At 35.8% G+C, this 23,658-nt stretch overlaps 1 protein-coding gene across 3 annotated transcripts in view; it reads left to right on the top strand.

Annotated features, from left to right (window-relative positions):
• UVRAG (UV radiation resistance associated) overlaps positions 1-23,658 on the top strand; it is a 313,347-nt gene that overhangs the window by 134,837 nt on the left and 154,852 nt on the right. For all 3 annotated transcript variants that reach the window (XM_068554579.1, XM_068554580.1, XM_068554581.1), the window contains 2 exons: positions 134-239; positions 15,638-15,764. In XM_068554579.1, the coding sequence (XP_068410680.1) occupies positions 134-239; positions 15,638-15,764 (233 nt within the window). The remainder of the gene's footprint in view (positions 1-133; positions 240-15,637; positions 15,765-23,658) is intronic.

Raw genomic sequence — 23,658 nt, 5'->3', positions numbered from 1 at the left:
ATCATCAGTTGAGTTCATTATTAATTCTCTTTATCCTGGAAACTTTGTCCTCATTTTGTTCCATTTATGCCTGTGGCTCTGTGTTGAGTTTATAGTTAACTCACTTAAATTTTTCTACAACTTTTATTTCTAGGCTTCATAGAGCCCAGTGTGCAATTAAACAGACTCAGGTAACTGTTCAGAAAATTGGAAAGGAAATTGAAGAAAAACTAAGACTCACATCTACAAGCAATGAGCTGGTAGGTTTTTATATATTAACCTATTTAAATTCCTTGACTTTAAATATTGTGATCACCGTATTCTTCTTGTATTTATTTCCCTCTTTTTTTCCCCCAAAAAACTTCAGGTAGTTTTTTCTTTCTTTTTATTTTTTTCTCTTAATGTTTCACTGAGACTTCTGTTGGCATTTAAATGTTATAAACAAACTTTCCCATCTGCTAATAGTGTAACATACAAAGTGCCTGCCTTTTTATGCTAGTTGAAACTTTAGATTACATACAATTACTTAGAAGATAATCAAAAGATATTTTATTAATATCTTATAAATGTGAACTCTAGACATGAACTGTCTAGTGAATGAAAAATAGCTGCCAGAAGAAAAAAAATAATAAACTGTAGATACTAATCTGCTTTTAAAAGATGAATTTAAAATTATTTGGATTGAATTTAATAGGTTAGTTTATGGACAGTATTCTGTTTTGGGAAAGATTCTTTTAATGAGGTATTTCCAAAGAAATAGAAATTCCAATCCAAATGGACAGATTTAAGATTTTAGTATAATTTTGGGGTTGCTTTATACTCTTCCTAGTGGGGAAAAAAATATTAATCTTGGAATGAAGATTCTGTCTTTTTAAGCAGAATAGTGGGTATAACCAATAAATGGAACTTTTCTCAAAATGAAGTCACAGTGCTAATGATAGCTTTTGATGAAATTTGTGCTATAGATAATGATACTTAAAACTCAAATCCTCAAATTAAGTCCGAAGTGAAAAATTTTAAGTGTTTGTTTGCACAAACTCGATACCATAGATAGGCAGTATCTTCCAGCTGTCGTTCACAGCACTATCAACTTGGCAAAAGGTCTTTATGTCCCCAAACAAAAGTTCCATTATCTATAAGATTTGTCTGAGATAATAATTCAATGGATGAACTATAGAAAGCAACATTGCAATTAACCTATACAGACTTCTCTCTCGTGGAATTTGAAATTAACGGATGATAAAGTATTTAATCTATATAAAACTGCTGACTTTGACCTATAAATGGCAGTGTCATATAGTTCAGTCTAATATGTAAAATGGCTAGTGCTGTACCTGGCACATAGCAGGCATACAAAATATGGTAGCTGCAATAACTATGGTAGTGACACTTTTTATTCATACGACTTTTCACACCTATGGAAAATCTTCCACTTTGGAGAAGCTGTTAAACCACCTCCTTTTGTAACTTAGGTCCAATAAAGGACCAAACTCCAGGCCACAGATACATTGGAGGAGGAGAAAAAATAGCTAATTTTAATCCTTTCTGTAGTGTACAAAAATACCACATTTTTAGAGCCTTTGGGGAGAAACTGCTAGGTTTTTTCTTATTTTCCTCTCTCAAGGCTGGGAAATTACTTATTTCATTAAGTGACAGCATATGCTTTGTCTCAGTATGGAAAAATGTATGTTTAATCCTATTTTTCTAAAATATAAGTGGTGACACGCAGAGCAAGGTGATAGAATGTATGAGTTTAAAGAGGTCAGGTTCAGAGGTTCACTGTGTGTTTTTATGCGGCCTAGTCAACATAGAAGAAAATCACTGGATTTTTGAACTGAAATTGAACCTAGAAATCTAGTTCCTTTATAACCTCACTTAAAACCATACTCCCCTCAGTACCTTCTGTCCCCTTCCCTGTTTTGTTTTTCTCCATAGTATTTTTTACCCTTTAACATGCTGTATACTTCATATATGTATTTTATTTGTCTGTCTCTCTAAACTCTGTGAGGAGAGGGATTTTTGTCTATTTTTTTTTTTTTTTCCTCACGGCTGTATTTCCCAGTGTCTAGAAAGTGTTTGACACACAGTAGGAGCTCAATAAATATTTGATGAATTTAAGGATGAATCTAGTGTAATCTCTTTTTAAAAGAGCAGGAAAATGAGACCTAAAGAAAGTAAGCAACTTTCCCATGATCATTGACAAATAGAGACAGAAATTTTGGTTTCCTTGTCTCCTTTCAGAGAGTAATACCAGGTACTTGTTTGTTATCTACTGTAAGGTTTACCTGTAGGAAATTAGAAGCCCTTACTATTATATTTTTTTCTTCATTCCCTTTCCAAATTGGCCCAAGGTCATTATACTTCAACCCAAGCATTTTCAATATATAAGCATTAATTTTAGTCTAAGTGTAAATACAGTCAGAAGGCATATTTGATGTGTAAAGAAATCAGATTACCTTCTAAGATCAAATGTAATTAACTGTACAGAAGAAATTGGGTTCATACTTGATGACTTTCGAAACTTTGACATCTTCTCGTCAATGTCCAACATAATTTTTTGGCATTTAATTATGTTTTTTAGGAAATTTCTGCTGTTGTCATTTTGAATTTTTGCTTAAATGTTTTGGGTTTTGTCAAATTGCCTTTCCTTGTATCTGTTGAGATAATTTTATGTTTTTTTCTTGTATTATGATAGTGAAGTACATTGATTGATTTTTGAATGTTCATCCAACTTAGGATTTCTAGGGAAAGCCCCTCTTGTTCATGATGAATTATTCTTTTTATGTATGTTTCTAGATTCAATGTGCTAAAATTTTGTAAAGGATTTTTGCATCTATATTAAGGTGAAATATTGATCTGAAGTTTTGTTTTCTTGTCATCTTGTTGTTTGGTTTTGTTGGTGTAATGTTGGTCACAACTAGTGAATTGGGAAGTGTTTCCTCTATTTTCTGGAAGAGTAAGTGTAGAATTGGAATTATGTCTTAAAGGTTGGTAGAATTTACCGGTGAAGCCATCTGGGCCTTTGTGGAGTCTTCTTTGTGGGCTTTGAGTTAGGAATTCAATTCTTTAATAGTTGAGGTGTTACTGAACTTAGCTACTTCTTGAGTAGGCTTTGGTTGCTTGTGTCTTTCAGGGATTTGTGCATTTCATTTAAGAGGTGGTCTTTTTAATTTTAGCTATTGGGTATATAGTGCTTTCTTACTTTGGTTTATAATTGTATTTCTATGATGATAATTTTTCATATCTTTATTGGTTATCTTTTAGGAGGTGTAATTTTAAATATTTTTGCCCATTAGGAAAAGAAAAACTCTATTTAGATTTACAGAAAACTTGTAAAGATAGTTCAGAAAGGTTCCATACACCTTTCATCCAGTTTCCCTTAATGTTAGCTTCTTGTATCGCCATGTTACATTTGACATGGTACATACAACTTGGTATATCATCAAACCAAGAAATTAACATTGATACATTACTATTAACTGTGGATTTTATTCAGGTTTCACCAGTGTTTCCACTATGTCATTTTTATTTTACTACAGTTTTAGATTTATAGAATTATTACAAAGATAGTACAGAGAGTTTACCCTGTAAACCCCACAACCCAGTTTCTCCCATTATTAACATCTTACCTTAGTATGGTACATTTGTCATAATTATTGAACCTGTATTGATAAGTCATCATTAACTAAAGTCCATGCTTTATTCAGATTTCCTTAATTTTTACCTAATGTCCCTTTTCTGTTCCAGGATCTCATCCAGGAAACCATACTGCTTTTAGTAGCTAAGCTTCCTTAGACTTTTCTTGGTTGTGAAAATTCCTCAGACTTTGATTTTTTTGATGACTTTGACAGTTTTAAGGATTACTAGGTCAGCTGTTTTATATAATATCCCTTGATTGGGGTTTGTCTGATGTTTTGTTGTGATTAGACTGGATTCTAATGTCTTTTTTTGTTCCAGTATCCAGTCTAGGACACCACACTGGTTTTAGTCATCATGACTTCCTAGGCTTCTCTGATCTTTGACAGTTTTTCATTCTTTCCTGTTTTTAAATCACCATGACTAATCACTGTTGATAGTAACCTTGATCACTAGGTTAAGGTGATGTCTCCCAGGTTTATGCACTCTAGAGTTCCCTTTCCCTGCTCAATTTTTCGAAAGCCAGATTCTAAGCCCAGCCTCCACTCCAGAGGAGGGGACTGAAGCTCCACCTCCTGGAGGGGAGACTGTCTACACACATTATTTGGGTACTTTGTGAGGAAGATTTGTTCCTTCTTCCACACATTTATTTATTCAGTTGTTTAATTATCAGTATGGATTTGTATCTATTTATTTTATACTTTAGGTTACAATCTGATACGATGTTCTTTATTTCCTTGCTTCAACTGTGGCATTGAGAGCTCTTTCAGGATGGATTCTGTGTCCTTTTGACATGCCCTCATCTCTTTTCTGTTCGTTTGTTTTTTAAAGCAAGTTCTTAATTTCTGGCACTATGTGATCTGGACTCATCAGGTATTTTCCCTGTCTCAGCCCTAGAATCAGCCATTTCTCCTAGGAATCCTGTTTCTTTCATTTAATAATGGAATTTAGAAACAAGATCTGGGCACTGCGTGTGCTTGTTGCTTCTGAGTTGTAAGTGCTTCTAAGCCCTCTCAGTGGACAGAGCTGGTATATACGGGTATCTGTCTTACTATGTATTAAACTTAACATACATTTATTTATCTATTTTTTGCTGCATTGGCTCTTTGTTGCTGCGCGCGGGCTTGCTCTGGTTGCGGCGAGCGGGGGCTACTCTTCGTTGTGGTGCGTGGGCTTCTCATTGCGGTGGCTTCTCTTGTTTCGGAGCACAGACTCTAGGCATGCGGGCTCAGTAGTTGCAGCGTGTGGGCTCAGTAGTTGTGGCTCGCGGGCTCTAGAGTGCAGGCTCAGTAGTTGTGGCACACGGGCTTAGCTGCTCCACGGCATGTGGGATCTTCCTGGACCAGGGCTCGAACCCGTGTCCCCTGCGTTGGCAGGCGGATTCTTAACCACTGCGCCACCAGGGAAGTCCCTTCCCTCATTTTTAAATGGGACTTTTGTCTTCTTATGCTGTGGTTAAAGACTGTGTGGGCATGCACGTGTGTGTGTGTGTGTGTGTGTGTGTGTGCGTGCACGTGCACGCTCACGCATTTCTGGATACAAGTCCTTTTTCTGATATGTGTGTTGGCAGTATTTTCTTCTAGTCTGTGTCTTGCCTTTTTGTGTTCTTAATGATGCTTTCTAAAGAGCAAAAGTTTCAAAGTTTGATGAAATCCAATGTATTTTTTTAATTTATTTTATGGTTAGGGCTTTTTGTGTTCTTTCTAAGAAATCTATGCCAAACCCAAAGTCACATAAATTTTCTTCTGTGTTTTGTTCTAGAAATTTTATAGTTTTGGACTTTACATTTAGACCTATGATCCATCTCAAGTTTTTTTATAAGTTAAGTGAGGTAACAGACTCCCTTATTATTATAGCTTTGTTGTCTTAGAACCAGATGGGGTAAGTTCTCCAGCTTTGTTCTTTTTAAAAATTCCGGTAGGTTTCTAGGTTCTTTGTGTTTACAAGTGAATTCCAGAATAAATTTATCAGTTTCTACCAAAAAAAAAAAAAAAAAAAAAGCCTGCTGGAATTTTGATAGGATTTATAGATCAATTTGTGGAGAATTGCAATCTTAACCATATCGAGTTCTCCAATCCATGAACATGGCATATCTCTCTCTTTTTTTTTAATAAATTTATTTATTTTTATTTATTTATTTTTGGCTGCGTTAGGTCTTTGTTGCTGCACATGGGCTTTCTCTAGCTGCGGAGAGCGGGGGCCACTCTTCATTGTGGTGCGTGGGCTTCTCATTGCGGTGGCTTCTCCCGTTGGGGAGCATGGACTCTAGGCGCGTGGGCTCAGTAGTTGTGGCACGTGGGCTCAGTAGTTGTGGCTCACGGACTTAGCTGCTCCGCGACATGTGGGATCCTCCCGGACCAGGGCTCGCACCCGTGCCCCCTGCATTGGCAGGCAGATTCTTAACCACTGCACCACCACGGAAGTCCCGGCATATGTCTCTTTTATTTTGATTTTTTCTTTAATTCTCTCAATAATATCTCATAGCTTTCACTGTAGAGATTCTGGGCATCTTTTGTTAGTGTTATTCCTACGTATTTTATGAGAGGTTTTTTTGTTTTGGGCATTATTGCAAATGGGATTGTTTTTGAAATTTTGTTTCTCATTTGTTTCCTGCAAGTATATAAGAATACAGTTCATTTTAATTTAGTAATCTTGCATCTTGCAATCTTGTTATATTAACTTTTAAATTCTAGTAGTTATTTTGTAGATTTCTTGGGATTTTCTATATAAACAATCGTACCTGCAAACTTGGACTGCTTTATGCACTTTAATTTTTCTGCCTTATTTCAGTAGCTAGGGCATACAGTACAATGTTGAATGAAAGTGATAAACATGGAAATCCTTTACTTGTTCCTGATCATAAGGGGAAATCATTCATCCTTTCTCCATTAAATATAATGTTAGCAATGCCTTTTATTGGCTTTAGGAAGTTCCCTCTTATTCCCAGTTTCTGAATTTTTATCGTGAATGGATGTTGAATTTTGTCAAATGCTTTTTCTGCATTTATTGAAATAAATGATCATGGCATTTTCTTCTTGATTCTGTTACTACGGTGAACTACATAGATTTAATTTCAAGTGTTTAATTAACATTGCATTTATGGAATAAACTAATGGCTACAATATAGAGTACAATCTTTTTTATACCTTGCTAGATATGATCTGGTAATAATTTAAGAGTTTTTGTGCCTATATTTATTAGGGATATTGGGAAGCTGTGTTTTAAATTACTTTGTTAGACTGGTGTTAGGATTATGGTAGCCTGGTAAAATTAGTTGGGCAGTGTTCCTTTTGCCTACTCCACCTTGACTAGAAGCGGAAGCCTCCTGGATTTTTAACATTTTCAAATAGTCTGCCGAGATTTCATGTCTTTTTATTCATTATGAGAATATTTAACTTTTTTTCACTTAGCATATTTGTAATAGTGACTTTCTTTGATAATTTTAACATCTGGGTCATCTCAGAGTTGGCATATGCTGATTGTCTTGTCCCTAGAGAGTGAATCACATTTTCCTGGTTCTTCGTATATTGGGTAATATTGCATAGTACCCTGGACATTGTGAGTGTAATTTTGTGGAACCTCTGGATTTTGTTGCTTTTTTCCAAAGAATATTGATGTTTTAATTCTAGCAGGTAGTTAACTTGGTTAGGCTCAAACTGTCATGCCTGCAATGGACATTGCCTCAGATTTCAGGTCAGTACTCTCATCCTTAGGCACAGCTGCTCTCTGTTTGCCTCATGCAGGTATGATTTAGGATTCGGAAACTCAGATTGAATTTAAACAGAATTCGGGGTGCCCCATTCTCTGGCTTCCTCCATTCTGGTGGCCTTGATTGCCTAATCTCTTTTCCCTGGTTCCTCCTGCCAGAAAGATAGTTGTCTTTGTGCTGGTGTTTAACCATAGACACCCTCTGGGCAAAGTCACAGAAAAGGGGAATTTCACTCCTCGTGTTGGTTGTTTGCACCAGGTTCTGAGTTTACCCCAAAATCTGCCTGCCATTGATCAATTTTTAGAACCCTCATGTAGTAGCTTTTTGTATTTTATCTAGAGTCTATAGCTGTTATTTATGGAAGGACCAGTTTGATAGGTACTTATTCTCTTATATCAAATGCAGAACTCCTGTATGTTTTATTATTACATATATTTTTGCTTTATCTCTCTAGCTGGACCTGGGTTCTAGGCCTGACATTGCCACTGAGTCTATGAAATTAATGGATTGGATTGAATATTTTCTAAGGAAAATTTTGCCCTTTCTTAGTGGCTAAGCAGGTATAGGTACAATAGAAACAATCTGTAAATGACGTTTTAAAGCAAATTTGTTAACTTACAGGACAACTGCCATAGTTCTAAAACTTTTTTTCAGATTGTTAATTATTTCCATTTTTTGATGGGAAAACTAGTATAGATGAATAATGCCCTAAACCACTCAAGACCCCTTTATACTCTAAATATTGTAAAGGTCTCAAGGAATTTAGGGTATATCTATTGATAATGCCTAGGTTAATAAAAGACAGATGAATCCTCACATTTACTTCTGCAATCAATCTGTTGTGATATTACAGATCTTATAGACTGGAAAACTCCACTATACAGTTATGAGAAAATGAGAGTGAAAAAGGGAGATAGCAGCTTAGTATTATTATGAAAATATTTTTGATCTCACAGACTGAAATGGTGTTAGGAATCCTCATGGTTTCCTGAACCATGCTTTGATAGCTTTTGCCTAAAAAGCCTTTTTGGCTCCAGCGTAATCTACAAGAAGAAAATTGTTTAATATGTCATTTACAGATTGGTGTGTCATACTGAAAAGAATCTTTAACATTGTCCATCACTGTCTTTGTAAAGATGCATAAAAAGGAGTATGCTTGCAAAGAGATGAATGTATCTGTGATTTTCAGATCACAGACAGTGTTGTATAAAAACACTAAAATCCAATCAAAAGTGATCCTTTGGAGATATACATATGACATTAACTATACTTGGAGTAAACAGGTAAGTAGAATGCAGAAACCATTAGAAGATATTATACTTATGGAACATTAAGATCTTTGAGTACTTAGATTCATTTGAAAGGAAGCAGAACCAGATTCCACTTGGTCAGGGTTTGTTTACTCATCAGCAATTAGAGCCAACAATCCTGGTTTTGAATGACTTGATTTATTTCTGTAAATGGGCCAGTTTTTGCACATGGACCATAACACAAACACACTATACACACACCTTCCTGTATTAGTTTAGTATTTAGACTAACTTGTAGCCTTAGTTCTTTGATTCTAGTAAACATAACCCAATTTGAGCATGTACCCTGGAATAGAGCAGATTAACCCCCCTACCTATGCATATCCCTGTGTTCTTTGAAGAGTTGTTTTTCTTTTCTGTTTTTTTTCTCTACATAGGTAGAATCTAGTTTACATATCTTGTGGAGAAATTCAAGTTAAGGAAATTGAACACATCTCTTTGTGGAAAAAGATTACTTCCTAAGAATTTGTATATTTTTTCCCTCAGTGATGTAAAAACACTGATCACACTACTGGATTACCAAAGAAACCCAGATTGTTTCCTGATTCCTCTCTCTTTCATGATAAGCAACCTCACTGACTTTTGGTCTTTGTTTTTACAGGGAGTTGGCAGGGCAAAATGGCTTTTGTCTCCACTAGACCCAAGCCCTTAGAAAACAGAAACTGTTTCTCATTTATCTAGAAGCACGCAGTAGGCCCTTCATAAATATTTGATTCATTCAGAAAAAAATTGCTTAGGAATGTTTTATATTTCATAGAGTTTTCCAGTAAAATATAATAATGATGATTGGAAATAAGCTTTACTGCTGGAATGTCTTTAACAGACGATCATACCACTGTTCAGAATCAGTATTTCAGAGATGAGGAAGAAAGCATTTTGGGTGAGAAACGATAGCTGTAAAGCACTTTCCACACAACTGCCAAAAGTCATTTTCCATGCCCATTGCCTCAACAAGACCATACCATTACTCATCTCACTGAGTACCCATGCTTCCTCATTGTCTGTGAATCAAATAGAGGTGCTGAGTTTTTTCTTTTAAAGTTTTCCACCAGCTCATCCCAGGGCTTAGTAACCTATTCAGTTTACTTAATGAATGGTTTTTTCTCCCCATTAAAATTTTACTTAGTATATGTCTTAGGCAGGAGACTGTTTGGTTAAGATTTTTCTCATGGAAAATGATGGAAAGCGTATTATTGACACTATTGATAAAGACTAGGAGAGAAGGGTACATACCTTCATAGTGCAGTAATTGTGTGTGAATGCAAACATGTGCAGGCACATATATGTTCATTGTGGGGGTAGGATTTCAGATTTTATCTGGAGGCAAATTGTGGCAAGGTATTTGGATTAAAAGGGAGTCAGAGTAAAGTTTAAACCATGGCTTTATAGGTTGAAGTAGGAAATATTTTTATGGAAAGATAAGTTAACAAACTTATTTGGTAAACTTAATTGTATCTTTGGTAGAATGTGTTCAGATTTGTTTTATTAAATGAACATTCAGTAAAATTGACTTTTTTGAGGTACAGTTCTATCACTTTTTAAAAAATGAACTTTGTGTTTTAGAGTAGTTTTAGGTTTACAGAAAAATTGTGCAGAAAGTACAGAAAGTTCCCCCCCATTTCTTTTGTTATTAACATCTTATATTAGAGTGACACATTTGTTACTATTGTTGAATAAATATTAATACAATATTATTAACTAAAGTCCGTAGTTTACCTTCGGGTTCACTCTTAGTGTTGTATAGTTCTATAAGTTTTGACAAAGGCACAGTGTCATGTATCCACCATTACAGCGTCATACAGAATAGTTTCACTGGCCTAAAAATCCTCCATGCTTCACCTATTTATACTTTTTTCCCTCCCTCAGAACACCTGGCAACCACTGATCTTTTTATTGTCTCCACAGTTTTGCCTTTTTCAGAGTGTAACATAGTTGGAGTCATACAACATGTAGCTTTTTCAGATTGCCTTCTTTTACTTAGCTATATGCATTTAAGGTTCCCTCATGTCTTTTTAATAGCTTTTCATAGCTCATTTCTTTTTATTGCTGAATAATGCTCCATTGTTATTGGATATGCCACAGTTTATCTTTTGACCTATTGAGGCACATTTTGGTTGCTTCCACGTTTTGGCAATTACAAATACAGCTGCTATAGGCATTTATGTGTAGGTTTTTATGTGAACACAAGTTTTCAGCTCATCTGGGTAAATATCTAGGAGCACAATTGCTGGATCATATAGTAAACCTATGTTTAGTTTTGTGAGAAACTGCCAGACCATCCTCTAAAATGGCTGTACCATTTTGCATTGCCATCAACAATGAATGAAAGTTCCTGTTGCTCCACATCCTTGCCAACATTTAGTATTGCCATTGTTTTGGATTTAAACTATTCTGATAGGTGTGTAGTGGTATCTAATTGTTTTTCATTTTTTAAATTTATTTTATTTTTTATTTTTTGGCTGCGTTGGGTCTTTGTTGTTGTGCGCGGGCTTTCTCTAGTTGTAGCGAGTGGGGGCTACTCTTTGTTGTGGTGCGCAGGCTACTCTTCGTTGCGGTGCATGGGCTTCTCATTGTGGGGGCTTCTCTTGTTGTGGAGCATGGGCTCTAGGTGCGCAGGCTTCAGTAGTTGCGGCACGCAGGCTCAGTGTTGTGGCTCACGGGCTCTAGAGCACAGGCTCTGTAGTTGTGGCTCACGGGCTTAGTTGTTCCACGGCATGTGGGATCTTCCCAGACCAGGGCTCGAACCCGTGTTCCCTGCATTGGCAGGCAGATTCTTAACCTGCGCCACCAGGGAAGCCCCTATCTAATTGTTTTAATTGCAATTCCCTGATGACTTGTGATATTGAGAATCTTTTCATATGCTTATATGCTTATTTTCATATGATTATCTCTGTATCTTCTTTGGTAAGGTGACAGTTCAGATCGTTTGCCCATTTTTTAATTGGGTTGTTTATATTTCTATTGCTGAGTTTTTAGAACTCTCTGCATATTTTGTATTCTATTCTTTATCAGATAAGTGGTTTTCAAATATTTTCTCCCAGTCTGTGACTTGTCTTTTCATTCTATTAATAGTCATTTTTGCAGAGCAGAAGTCTTAATTTTAATGAAATCCAACTTAACAATTTCTTCTTTCATGGCTCATGTGTTTGGTGTTGTATGTAAAAAGTCATCTCCAAGCCTAAGGTCACCTAGGTTTTCTCCACTGTTATCCTCTAAAAGGTGAATAGTAATTATTATTTCACATTTAGTTCTGTGATTGATTTTGAGTTAATTTTTGTGAAAGATATAGGTCTATATCTAAATTTTTTGTTTTGTTTTTGTTTGTTTGTATGTGGGTGTCCAGTGGTTCCAGCACTGTTTGGTGATAAAGATTATCCTTTCTCCATTGAATTGCTTTTATTCCTTTGTCAAAGGTTAGTTGACCATATTTGTGTGTTTCTATTTCTGGGCTCTGTATTCTGTTCCACTGATTTGTTTGTCTATTCTTTTGCCCATACCACATTGTCCTGATTACTGTAGTTTTATAGTAAGTCTTGACAGAAGATAGTGTCAGTCTTCCAACTTTGTTCTTCTACAGTATTTTGTTGGTGATTCTGGGTTTTTTGCTTTTCTCTTTAAACTTTAGAATCAGTTTGTTGATATCCACAAAATAATTTGCTGGGATGTCACTGAATCTATAGGTCAAGTTGGGAAAAATTGATATCATAATAGTGTCTTCCTATCCCTGAACATGGACAATTTCTCCATTTATTTGGGTCTCCTTTGATTTCTTTCATTGGAGTTTTGTAGTTTTCTTCATATAGATCTTCTACATAATTTGTTAGATTTGTATCTAAGTATTTTATTTTTTCATACTAATGTAATTGATGTTGTGTTTTTAATTTCAAATTCCCATTATTCCTTGTTACATAAGAAAGCAGTTGACTTTTGTGTATTAACCCTGTATCATGCAACCTTGCTGTAATCACTTGTTAGTTCCAGGAGGTTTTGGGTTGGTTTTTGGTTTTTGTTTTGTCAATTCTTTGGGATTTTCTACATAGACAATCATATCATCTGTAAACAAAGATGACTTCATTTATTTCTTTCCCAGTATACATAGCTTTTATTTCCTTTTCTTGCCTTATTGCATAGCTAGGACTTTCAGTACATGTTTAAGAGAGTGGTGAAAGGGAACATCCTGTGTTGTTCTCCAACATAGGGAGAAAGCGTCTGGTTTTTCACCATTAAGTATTTTGGCAAATATTAGTAGGTTTCTTGGCAAGTATTCTTTACCAAATTGATGAAGTTCTCCTTTATTTCTAGTTGAATGTCACATGCTTTTTCAGCATCCATTGATATGGTTATATGATTTTTTTTTCTTTAGCCTGGTTGATGTGGTGAAATCCATTAATTGAGTATTGAAAGTTAAACCTGTCTTGCATACCTGGAATATAGTTCATTTGGCCATGGTGTATAATTCTTCTTATATGTTGATGGATTTGATTTGCTAATATTTTGTTGGGGATTTTGTATCTATGTTTATGACAAATACTGGTCTGTAATTTTCCTTTCTAGTGATGGCTTTGGTTTTGGTGTGAGGATGATGCTGGCCTCATAGAATGAGTTAGGAAGTTCTTCTGTATTTTGGAAGAGATTTTCAAAAACTGGTATAATGTCTTATTTAAATGTTTGGTAAAATTTACCAGTGAAGCCATCTGGATTGGTACTTTCTGTTTTGGAAGGTTATTAATTATTGATTTAATTTCATATATATATATATATATATATATATATATATATATATATATATATATGTATAGGCCTATTCAGATTGTCAGTTTCTCCTAGTGTGAGTTTTGGTAGATTGTCTTTCAAGGAATTGATCCATTTCATCTAAGTTACCAAATTTATGGGCATAGAGTTGTTTATAGTATTTTTAATTATTCTTTTAATGTCCATGAGATCAGTTGTGATGGCTCCTCTTTCATTCTTCATATTAGTAATTTCTGTCTTTCCTTGGTTAACCTGGCTAGAATTTTATCAATCTTACCTTTTCAAAAACACAGCTTTTGGTTTTGTTTACTTTGTGATTTTCTCCATTTAATTTATTCTGTTTGGAGTTCACTAACTTCTTGAATCTGTAGATTTATTTCTTTTGCCTAATTTGGGAAGTTTTTAGCCATTATTTACTAAAAGTCCTTTTCATTCCTGCCCACTTTCTCCTTTCCTCCTGGTACTTGATGATACAAGTGCTAGATCTTTTGGTATCATACCACAGATTTCTGAAGCTCTGTTCATTTTTATCTCTATTGTTTAAATTGGGTAGTTTCTATTGTTTTATCTTCCAGATTAAAGATTCTTTTCTCTGTTTCCTACATTCTGCTGTTGAGCTCATTCATTGAGTTTTTTATTTCAGTTCTTTAGGTCTTCACTTTCTTTATTGAGATTTTCTGGGGTTTTTTTGTCAAGATGTTCTATTTTTTGTTTCAAGCATGTTCTTAATTTCTTTTTTTAAATTAATGTTTATTGGAGTATAGTTGATTTACAATGTTGTTTTAGTTTCTACTGTACAGCAAAGTGAATCAGTTATACCTTTACATATACATATATCCACTCTTTTTTAGATTACATTCCCATATAGGTTCTTAATTTCTATTGAAACATTTTTGTGATGGCTACTCTCAGATCGTTGTCAGATAATTGTAACATGTCTGTTTGTCTCAAGTGTTGGCATCTATTGATTATCCTTTTTTATTTACTTTGACATCTTCCTGGTTCTTGGTCTGATGAGTGATTTTTGATTGAAACTTGTACATTTGGGGTATTATGTTACAAGTCTCTTGATCTTATTTAAACCTTCTATCTTACCTGGCTTCCTCTGACACCTCTGGTAGTGGAAGGAAGAAGCACCATCTCATTACTGCCAGGTTGGGGTGGAAGTCCAAGTTCCCCAAGAAGCTTCCATTGACACTCATGTGGCAGAGGACTGTTTGCGTGTGAGTGTAAGAGGGCTTGTTAGTGCTGACTAGGAATGGGAGTTCCAGCGGCCCACATAGGGAGTAAGGTGGTCTCAATAGCACTGCATAGTAGTGAAAGTTCTGACTCTCTACTTGGCCTCCTCTGATATTACCCAGCAGGAAGGGAGAAGGTTATCTTGTTACAGCTGTAGTGAGGCTGCAGGCTCCCCCTGTGGTATCCACTGACATTATAGGGGGCTTGGTTAGTTACTGTCTGGAAGGGATGAAAGCACCAGGTCTCTGCTTGGCTTTCTCCAAAATCTGTGGAATATTAAGAGCACCTATGTTCAGCTTGGTAAGGATGGAAATCTACTTTTTGTTTCTATGGATTTGCTTATTTCGGTAATTTCATATAAATGGAATCTGTGGCCTTTTAAAACTGGCTTTTTTTTTTAGTTAGCATAATGTTTTCAAGATTCATCCATGTTGTAGCATATATCAGTACTTCATTTCTTGTTATTGCCAAATAATATTCCATTGTATGTATACCACATTTTATTTATCTGTTCATCAGATGGTGGACATTTGGATTGATTTCATTGTTTGGCTACTATGAATAATGCTGCTATGAACATTCACATTCACATTTTTGTATGGGCATGTTTTTTATTCTATTGGGTATATACATATGTCTAGAAGTGGAATTGCTGGGTCCTAAGGTAATTCTGTGTTTAACATTTTGAGAACTCCATTTCTTTTTTATTATTAATTTGTGTCTTATTGTACTGTGGTGCTAGGAAAGAGGCCTGATATATTTTATAGTGTATTTTAGGTTCTTAGAACTGTTCCCAGATTTTAGATTTTATTTCTACTCTGTTCTTTGCTTACATCTGTATTCTTTCCATTAAAATGACAGGTGCTGATAATTAAGTTACTCAAGAGATCTGTAAGTTACATGAGTATTAAAGTGCTTTAAACCAATCACATTTTGAAACATTGTGAGTGCTCAGTTATTCATAGGCATAACTTTTATATTCATAAATTTACCTGTGCTTTTAATTATTTAGAAAAAAGAAAGTGAGTGCCTGCAGTTAAAAATTTTGGTGCTTCGAAATGAACTGGAAAGACAGAAGAAAGCTTTGGGACGGGAGGTGGCATTACTGCATAAGGAACAAATTGCATTACAGGACAAAGGTGAGTAAAAACACCATACAAACAGCCTAGCCTCCACATTCAGTAATTTTCCTTTCTTTTTCTCTATAGGCTCAAATAGTCATCTTTGTATAAATATACTAAAACAATTTTTTAAAGATTTTTGAAGTATTTTGAAGTTAATATGTACAGTATAGTGTATACACACACAGACACACTTCACATTTTCACAATGAACACACCTGCATAAGCAGAATCTCCATCAAGAAACAGAGACAAGGACCCCAGAAGCCCAGAAGTTTCATGTTCTCTTCCATTCATGGCATCTCTAGCCAGACTAACTACTACCTTGACTCACTATACCAAGATTGGGTTTGCCTAATTTTGAACTTTATACACATAGAACCATATAATATATACATTTTATGTGCTGGCTTTTGTTCAACATTTTGTTTGTAAGATTCATCCCTACCTGAATGTAATGTAGTCTTAGTTTATTTTTGCTGCCAATAGTATTACACTGAGCGAACATGTATTTATTTATTCTTGCTTTTGGCATTTCATTAATTTCTAGTTTGGGACTATTACAGGCAATGTTTCCGTGAATGGTATAGTACATGTTTCTTAAAGAAGTTTTTTGTTTTTTTATTTATGGCTATGTTGGGTCTTCGTTTTTCTGTGAGAGGGCTTTCTCTAGTTGTGGCAAGCGGGGGCCACTCTTCATCACGGTGCACGGGCCTCTCACTATCACGGCCTCTCTTGTTGCAGAGCACAGGTTCCAGACGTGCAGGCTCAGTAGTTGTGGCTCACGGGCCCAGTTGCTCCGTGGCATGTGGGATCTTCCCAGACCAGGGCTCGAACCCGTGTCCCCTGCATTGGCAGGCAGATTCTCAACCACTGCACCACCAGGGAAGCCCCTTAAAGAAGTTTTTTAATGCATTTCTTTTGGATATAAACCCAGGAGCAGAATTACATAGTCCTAGTATATGCACATCTTCAGCTTTAGTAGGTTGTGTCCAAAACTTTTCCAAAGTAGTTGTGCCAATTTACCTCTTCTCCATCCAGCAGTGTATCCGCCATCCTTGTCAGCCTTTGGTACTTTCTGTCTTTTGTATTTTAGCCTTCCTGGTGGGTATGTTGTTAGTGTCTCCTTGCAATTTTAATTTTGATTTCCCTGAAGACTAATGAAGTTGAACACTATTTCGTATGTTTCTTGCTGATTGGGATACATTCCTTTTGAAGCACCTGTTAAAAGTCTTTTGCCGCTCCCCCCACTTCTATTGGTTTGAGTAATATTGTTTTTTGATTATATATTATGGGTATGGTTTCTTTGTTTGAAATATGCATTGAAAATATATTCTCCCATTCTGTGGCTTGGTAGTTCACCCTTTTGTGATACCTTTACATGAACACAAGTTCCATTTTATCAGTCTTGTCTTTTCTAGTTAAGGTCTTTTGTGTCTAGTTTAAGAAATATTTGTCTATTTTAATGTCGTAAAGATCTTCTGTGTTTTCTTTTAAATGCTTTACTCTTGAACTTTTTACATTTATATCTGTAATTCATCAGGAATTTATTTTTTTGTGTATGATGTAAGATAAGAGTCAAGACTCACTTTTTACATATAGATAGTCAGTTGGCCCAGCACCATTTATTGAAAACCATCCTTTCCCCATTGCACTGCTGTTTCTCTTTTGTCATAAATAAGGTAAACATATACTTGTCTGTTACAAGACCATGTGTTCTGTTTCACTGAACTGTTACTCTATTCTTTTGCCCTTATCTTACTGTTTTAATTTCTCTCATGTTATATTTGGTCTTGCTCTCTGTTAAAGTTCTTCAGCTTAGCTGTTCTTCAAGATCACCTAGGTTATTCTTGTCCTTTTGCATTTTCATATGAACTTCTACACAGAAAAGAAACCTTATTAGGATTTTGATTGGGAATACATTTGATATATTTACCAACACAATTGGGGTTAATAGACATCTTTACAGTATTGAGTCTTCCAATCCAAGAAAATGGTATATGCCTTTGTTTGTTAGATCATTTTTACAAAATCTTATTGAAATAAAGTAGTTGTTAGTAAATGGATGTTTTCCATGATTCACTGAATTTATCAATATTTCTATTTTTGATGTTTTATGATAACTGTTATAACTAACTTTTATTTTCTACTTGTTGCTGATATATGGAAATATGAATGATTTTTTTAAAGTGGTATTGATTTTATTATATGTGCAAAGAAATGTTCCCCGGAAGTTTCATAGACAAATTAGCAATTCTAATGTTAGGGTAATGGCCCTGCAGCTGCAGCTCTCACAGTGATTGATGATTTATTTATTTATTTATTATAAGCTAATTATATTTACAATTAAATTCAATTATACTATAATTAAATTGATTCTATTCTAATTATTTTATGACATAAGATAAGAAAATTACAGAAAGTTTTTAAAACAGCTTTATTGAGATTTAATTCATATACCATGCAGTTCATTTTAAAGTGTATAATTCAGTATTTTTTGGTTTATTTATAGGGTTATACAATGATCACAGTCTAATTGTCCCTCCTAAAAGAAAATTCATACCCATTAAACAGTTGTTCCAAATTTCCCCTTTCATAAATCCTAAGCAACCACTGATTCATTTTCTGTCTCTATAAATTTGTCTTTTCTGGACAATTTATGTAAATGGAATCATGCAATATGTGGTCTTTTGTGACCAACATTTTTCATTTAATGTAACATTTCAGGGTTCATTCATGTTGTAGCATGTGTCATTACTTCTTTTTTTAAAAAATAAAATTCAATTACATGGATATACTACGTTTTATTTATCCATTCATCAGTTGATGAAAATTTGGATTGTTTCCAGTTTTTGCCTATTATGAGTAATGCTTCTATGAACATTCATATATAAGTTTTTGTAAGGAAGTATGTTTTTATTTCTCTTGAATACGCCTGAGGGTAGAATTGCTAGATCATGTGATAACTGTTTAACTTTTTGAGCAATTGCCAGCTGTTTTTCACAGCAACTGTACCATTTTACTTTCCCACCAGCAATATATGAGGGTCCTAGTTTCTCAATGTCCTCACCAATACATGTTATTTTCTCTCTTTATTAGTGTAGCCTTCCTAATGAGTGTGAAGTGGTATCTCATGGTAGTTTTTTTTTTTTTTTAATATTTATTTATTTATTTATTTTGGCTGCATCAGGTCTTAGTTGTGGTACGCAGGCTGCTCTCTAGTTGTGGCTCACAGGCTCAGTAGTTGTGGTGCGTGGGGTCTAGAGTGTGCAGGCTTAGTTGCCCCTTGACACATGGGATTTTAGTTCCACAGTCAGGGATCGAACCCGCGTCCCCTGCATTGGAAGGTGGGTTCTTAACCACTGGACCACCAGGGAAGTCCCTCGCATGGTAGTTTTGAATCACATTTCCCTAATGGCTAATGTGCTTATTACAGTTGATTTTTGTATAATAATTTTACAGGCATACCTAATTTTATTGCACTTCACTTTATTGCACTTTGCAGATAATTGCTTTTTTTTTTTTTTTAAACTGAAGGTTTGTGACACTCCTGTGTTAAGCAAGTTTATTGGTACCATTTTTACAATAGCTTTTGCTCACTTCATGTCTCTATGTTACATTTTGGTAATTCTTGCAATACTTCAAACTTTCACATTATTATTGTATTTATTATGGTGATCTGTGATCAGTGATCTTTGATGTACAATTGTACTTGTTTTGGGGCACCACGAATCATGCCCATATAAGACAACGAACTTAATCGATAAACGTTATGTGTGTTCTGACTGTTGCAGTAACTAGCCATTCCCCTGTCTCTCTCCCTCTTCTGGGGCCTCCCTATTCCCTGAGCCACAATAATTTCGAAATTAGGTTAGTTAATAACCCTACAGCGATCTCTAAGTGTTCAAGTGAAAGGAAGTGTCATACGTCTCTCACTTTAAATCAAGAGGTACAAATGATAAAGGAAAACATTTTGAAAGCCAAGATAGGCTGAAAGCTAGGCTCTTGAGCCAAGCAGCCAAGTTGTGAATGCAAAGAAAAGTTCCTGAAGGAAATTAAAAGTGCTACTCCATTGAGTACATGGATGATAAAAAAGTGAAATAGCTGTATTGCTGATATGGAGAAAGTTTTAGAGGTCTGGATAGAAGATCAAATCAGCCACAACATTCCCTTAAGCCAAAGCCTAATCCAGAGCAAGGCCCTAACTCTTCAATTCTATGAAGGCTGAGAGAGGTGAAGAAGCTGCAGAAGAAAAGTTTGAAGCTAGCAGAGACTAGTCCGTGAGGTTTAAGGGAAGAGGCGTTCTCAATAATATAGAAGTGCAAGGTGAAGCAGCAGGTGCTGACGTAGAAGCTGCAGCAGGTTATCTAGAAGATCTAGCTAGATAATGAATGAAGGTGGTTACACTAAACAACAGAGTTGCAGTGAAGACAAAACAGCCATATACTGGAAGAAGATGCCATCTAAGGTGTTCATAGCTAAAGAAGAGAAGTCAGTGCCTGGCTTCAAAGCTTCGAAGGACAGGCTGACTCTCTTGTTAGGGGCTAATGCAGCTGGTGACTTTAAGTCGAAGCCAGTGCTCATTTACCGTTCTCAAAATCCTAGGACCCTTAAGAATTATGCTAAATGTACTCTGCCTGTGCTCTATAAATGGAAAAAGAAAGCCTGGATAGCAGCACACACCTCTGTTTACAGCATAGTTTACTTAATTTTTTTTTTTAATTTATTAATTTTTGGCTGTGTTGGGTCTTCGTTTCTGTGCAAGGGCTTTCTCTAGTTGCGGCGAGCGGGGGCCACTCTTCATCGTGGTGCGCAGGCCTCTCACTGTCGCGGCCTCTCTTGTTGCGGAGCACAAGCTCCAGACGCACAGGCTCAGTAATTGTGGCTCACGGGCCCAGTTGCTCCGCGGCATGTGGGATCTTCCCAGACCAGGGCTCGAACCCGTGTCCCCTGCATTAGCAGGCAGATTCTCAACCACTGCGCCACCAGGGAAGCCCTACCGAATATTTTATGCCCACTGTTGAGACCTACGGCTTAGGAGAAAAGATTTCTTTCAAAATATCACTGCTCATTGATAGTGTACCTGGTCACCCAAGAGCTCTGCAGATGTGGTGGAAATAGTAAGAGAACTAGAATTAGAAGTGGAGCCTGAAGATGTGATTGAAATGCTACAAGCTCATGGTAAACTTAAACGGATAAGGAGTTACTTCTTACAGATAAGCAAAGAAAGCTTGAGATGGAAACTACTCCTGGTGAAGATGCTGTGAAGATTGTTGAAACAACAACAAAGGATTTAGAATATTAAATAAACTTAGTTGATAAAGCAGCAGGGTTTGAGATAAGATTGACTCCAGTTTTGAAAGGAGTTCTACTGTGGGTAAAATGCTAACAAACAGCAAGCACTGCATGCTGCAGAGAAATTGTGAAAGGAAGAGTCAATCTATGTGGCAGACTTTATTGCTGTCTTGTTTTAAGAAATTGGCCATAGCCACTCCAACCTTCAGCACCCACCACCCTGATCAATTAGCAGTCATCAACATCAAGGCAAGACCCTCTACCAGCAAAAAGATTATGACTCTCCAAAGGCTCAGATGATGGTTAACTTTTTTTTAGTAACGAAGTATATTTTCATTAAGGTGTGCACCTGGTTTTTTTAGACATAGTGCTATTACACACTTAATAGACTACAGAATAGTGCAAACGTAACTTTTATGTGTACTAGAAAACCAAAAAAATCATGTGACTTGCTTTATTACAATATTTGCTTTATTGTGGTGGTCTGGAACCAGACCTGTGATATCTACGAGTTATGTGTGTATATCCAAGGAACTTATTAATTCTGATTGTTGTTAGATTCTTTTGAATTTTATGTGTACAGTCAGTTCACCTGCAAATAATGGCATTTTAATTTATTTCCTAATATTAGTGCCTTAAGGGACTTCCCTGGCAGTCCAGTGGTTAAGACTCCACACTTCCACTGCAGAGGGGCGGGTTCAATTCCTGGTCAGGGAATTAAGATCCCACATGCTACACAGCCAAAAAAAAAAAGAGAAAAATTAATGCCTTAAATTTTTTTTTCTTGCCTGATTGCACTGTCTAGTACATCCATTATAATATTAAATAGAAGAGGTGACAGTGGATATCTTTGTCTCATTTCTAGTCTCAGGGAGGAAGCTTTCAGTGTTTCACCGTTAAGTATGGTGTTTTATTATAAGCTTTTTTGTGGTTTTTATTTTGTGGTTTACATTTTTAACATCATTTCCTCATTTTGTCATTTTGTGTTACTATTTTTTAATGAATTTTTAAGAGTTCAGTATGTGAGCATTCATTTCTTTGTCTTTTTATCTTTCTAAAAATCTGTTCACTTGAGGTATAATTTATATACAATAATATTAATCAATTTAATAAGTTTAACTAATGTATTCAGAGAAGTAACTGCCACCATGGTGAATGAAAGACATTTCCATCACACTAAAAATTTCCCCTTTCCTCTTTGTAGTCAATTCATTCCCCTCCCTTTTGACCACTGGCAACTACTGATCTGCTTTCTGACATCATTTGCCTTTTATAGAATTTTATATAAATGGAATCATATAATATATACTCTTTATATTTGGCTCTTTTTCACTTAGCATAATGATTTTGGGATTTATCCATGTGGTTGCATGTGTCAGGAATGAATTTCTTTTTACTGTTGAGTAGTATTCCACTGTGTGTTTGTGGAAAACACACACACGATTTGTTTATACATTTACCTATATACTAGATTTGTTTCCTGTCTTGAGTTATTATGAACAAAGTTGCTGTAAATATTTGAGTAGAAGCCCTTGTGTGGGCATATTCTCTTGGTTAAATAACTAGGGGTGGGGGCTTCCTTGGTGGCGCAGTGGTTGAGAATCTGCCTGCTAATGCAGGGGACACGGGTTCAAGCCCTGGTCTGGGAAGATCCCACATGCCGCGGAGCAACTAGGCCCATGAGCCACAACTACTGAGCCTGCGCGTCTGGAGCCTGTGCTCCGCAACAAGAGAGGCTGCGATAGTGAAGAGGCCCGCACACCATGATGAAGAGTGGCCCCCGCTTGCCGCAACTAGAGGAAGCCCTCGCACAGAAACGAAGACCCAACACAGCCAAAAATAAAAAAATACAAAAATAAATAAATAAATAAAAGATTACTATAAAAAATCCATTAAAAAAATAACTAGGGGTGGGCTTGCTGAATGTATATAGTAAGAGTGTGTTTAACTTTGTAAAACTGTTATACTGTTTGGCATTCCCACTAGCAATGCATGACAGTTCCATTTACTTCATATCTAAACATTTTTCATTTTAGCCATCCTAGTAGATGTATGGTTGTTTCTCATTGTGGTTTTAATTTGTATTTCTCTGGTAACGAATGAGGTTGAACATGTTTTCCTGTACTTATCTGTTATCTGTATCTTTTCTCTGGTGAAATGTTTAGATCTTTTCTGGCTACTTTTTAAAATTTTTTCCCTTTGGGAGTGTTCGAGAATATCTTTTTATTGATGTCTAAGAGTTCTTTATATACTCTAGATACATGTCATTTATCAGATACATGTTTTACATATTTTTCTCCTTAATAATGTCTTTTGAGTTTATTCATCATTTCTTTTTAGATAAACTTTGTCTTGTAGAAATCTTTGCTTAACTCAAGGACACTTAAGATTTTCTCCGGTTTTCTTCCAGAATTTTTATCATTTTAGTTATTAGATTTATGTCTGTCATTTATTTGGGGTTAACTTTTGTGTATGGTGTGAAGAGAAGAGTCTCCTGAACACTGCTGGGACTCTTATTTGTCTACCCGCTCTGCACTGTGGCCTAGAAACAGTCCCCACCCAGTAAGCTGGAGGAGTATAGGGCTCACCTTGTTTGTTTCCCTTCTCTCAGAAACCA

Source organism: Eschrichtius robustus, chromosome 11 (genome assembly GCF_028021215.1).
Source record: "Eschrichtius robustus isolate mEscRob2 chromosome 11, mEscRob2.pri, whole genome shotgun sequence".
In the NCBI taxonomy this organism is placed as follows: Eukaryota; Metazoa; Chordata; class Mammalia; order Artiodactyla; family Eschrichtiidae; genus Eschrichtius; species Eschrichtius robustus.
Note: the sequence above shows the minus strand (reverse complement) of the source record. Positions and strands in the feature narration are given on the sequence as shown.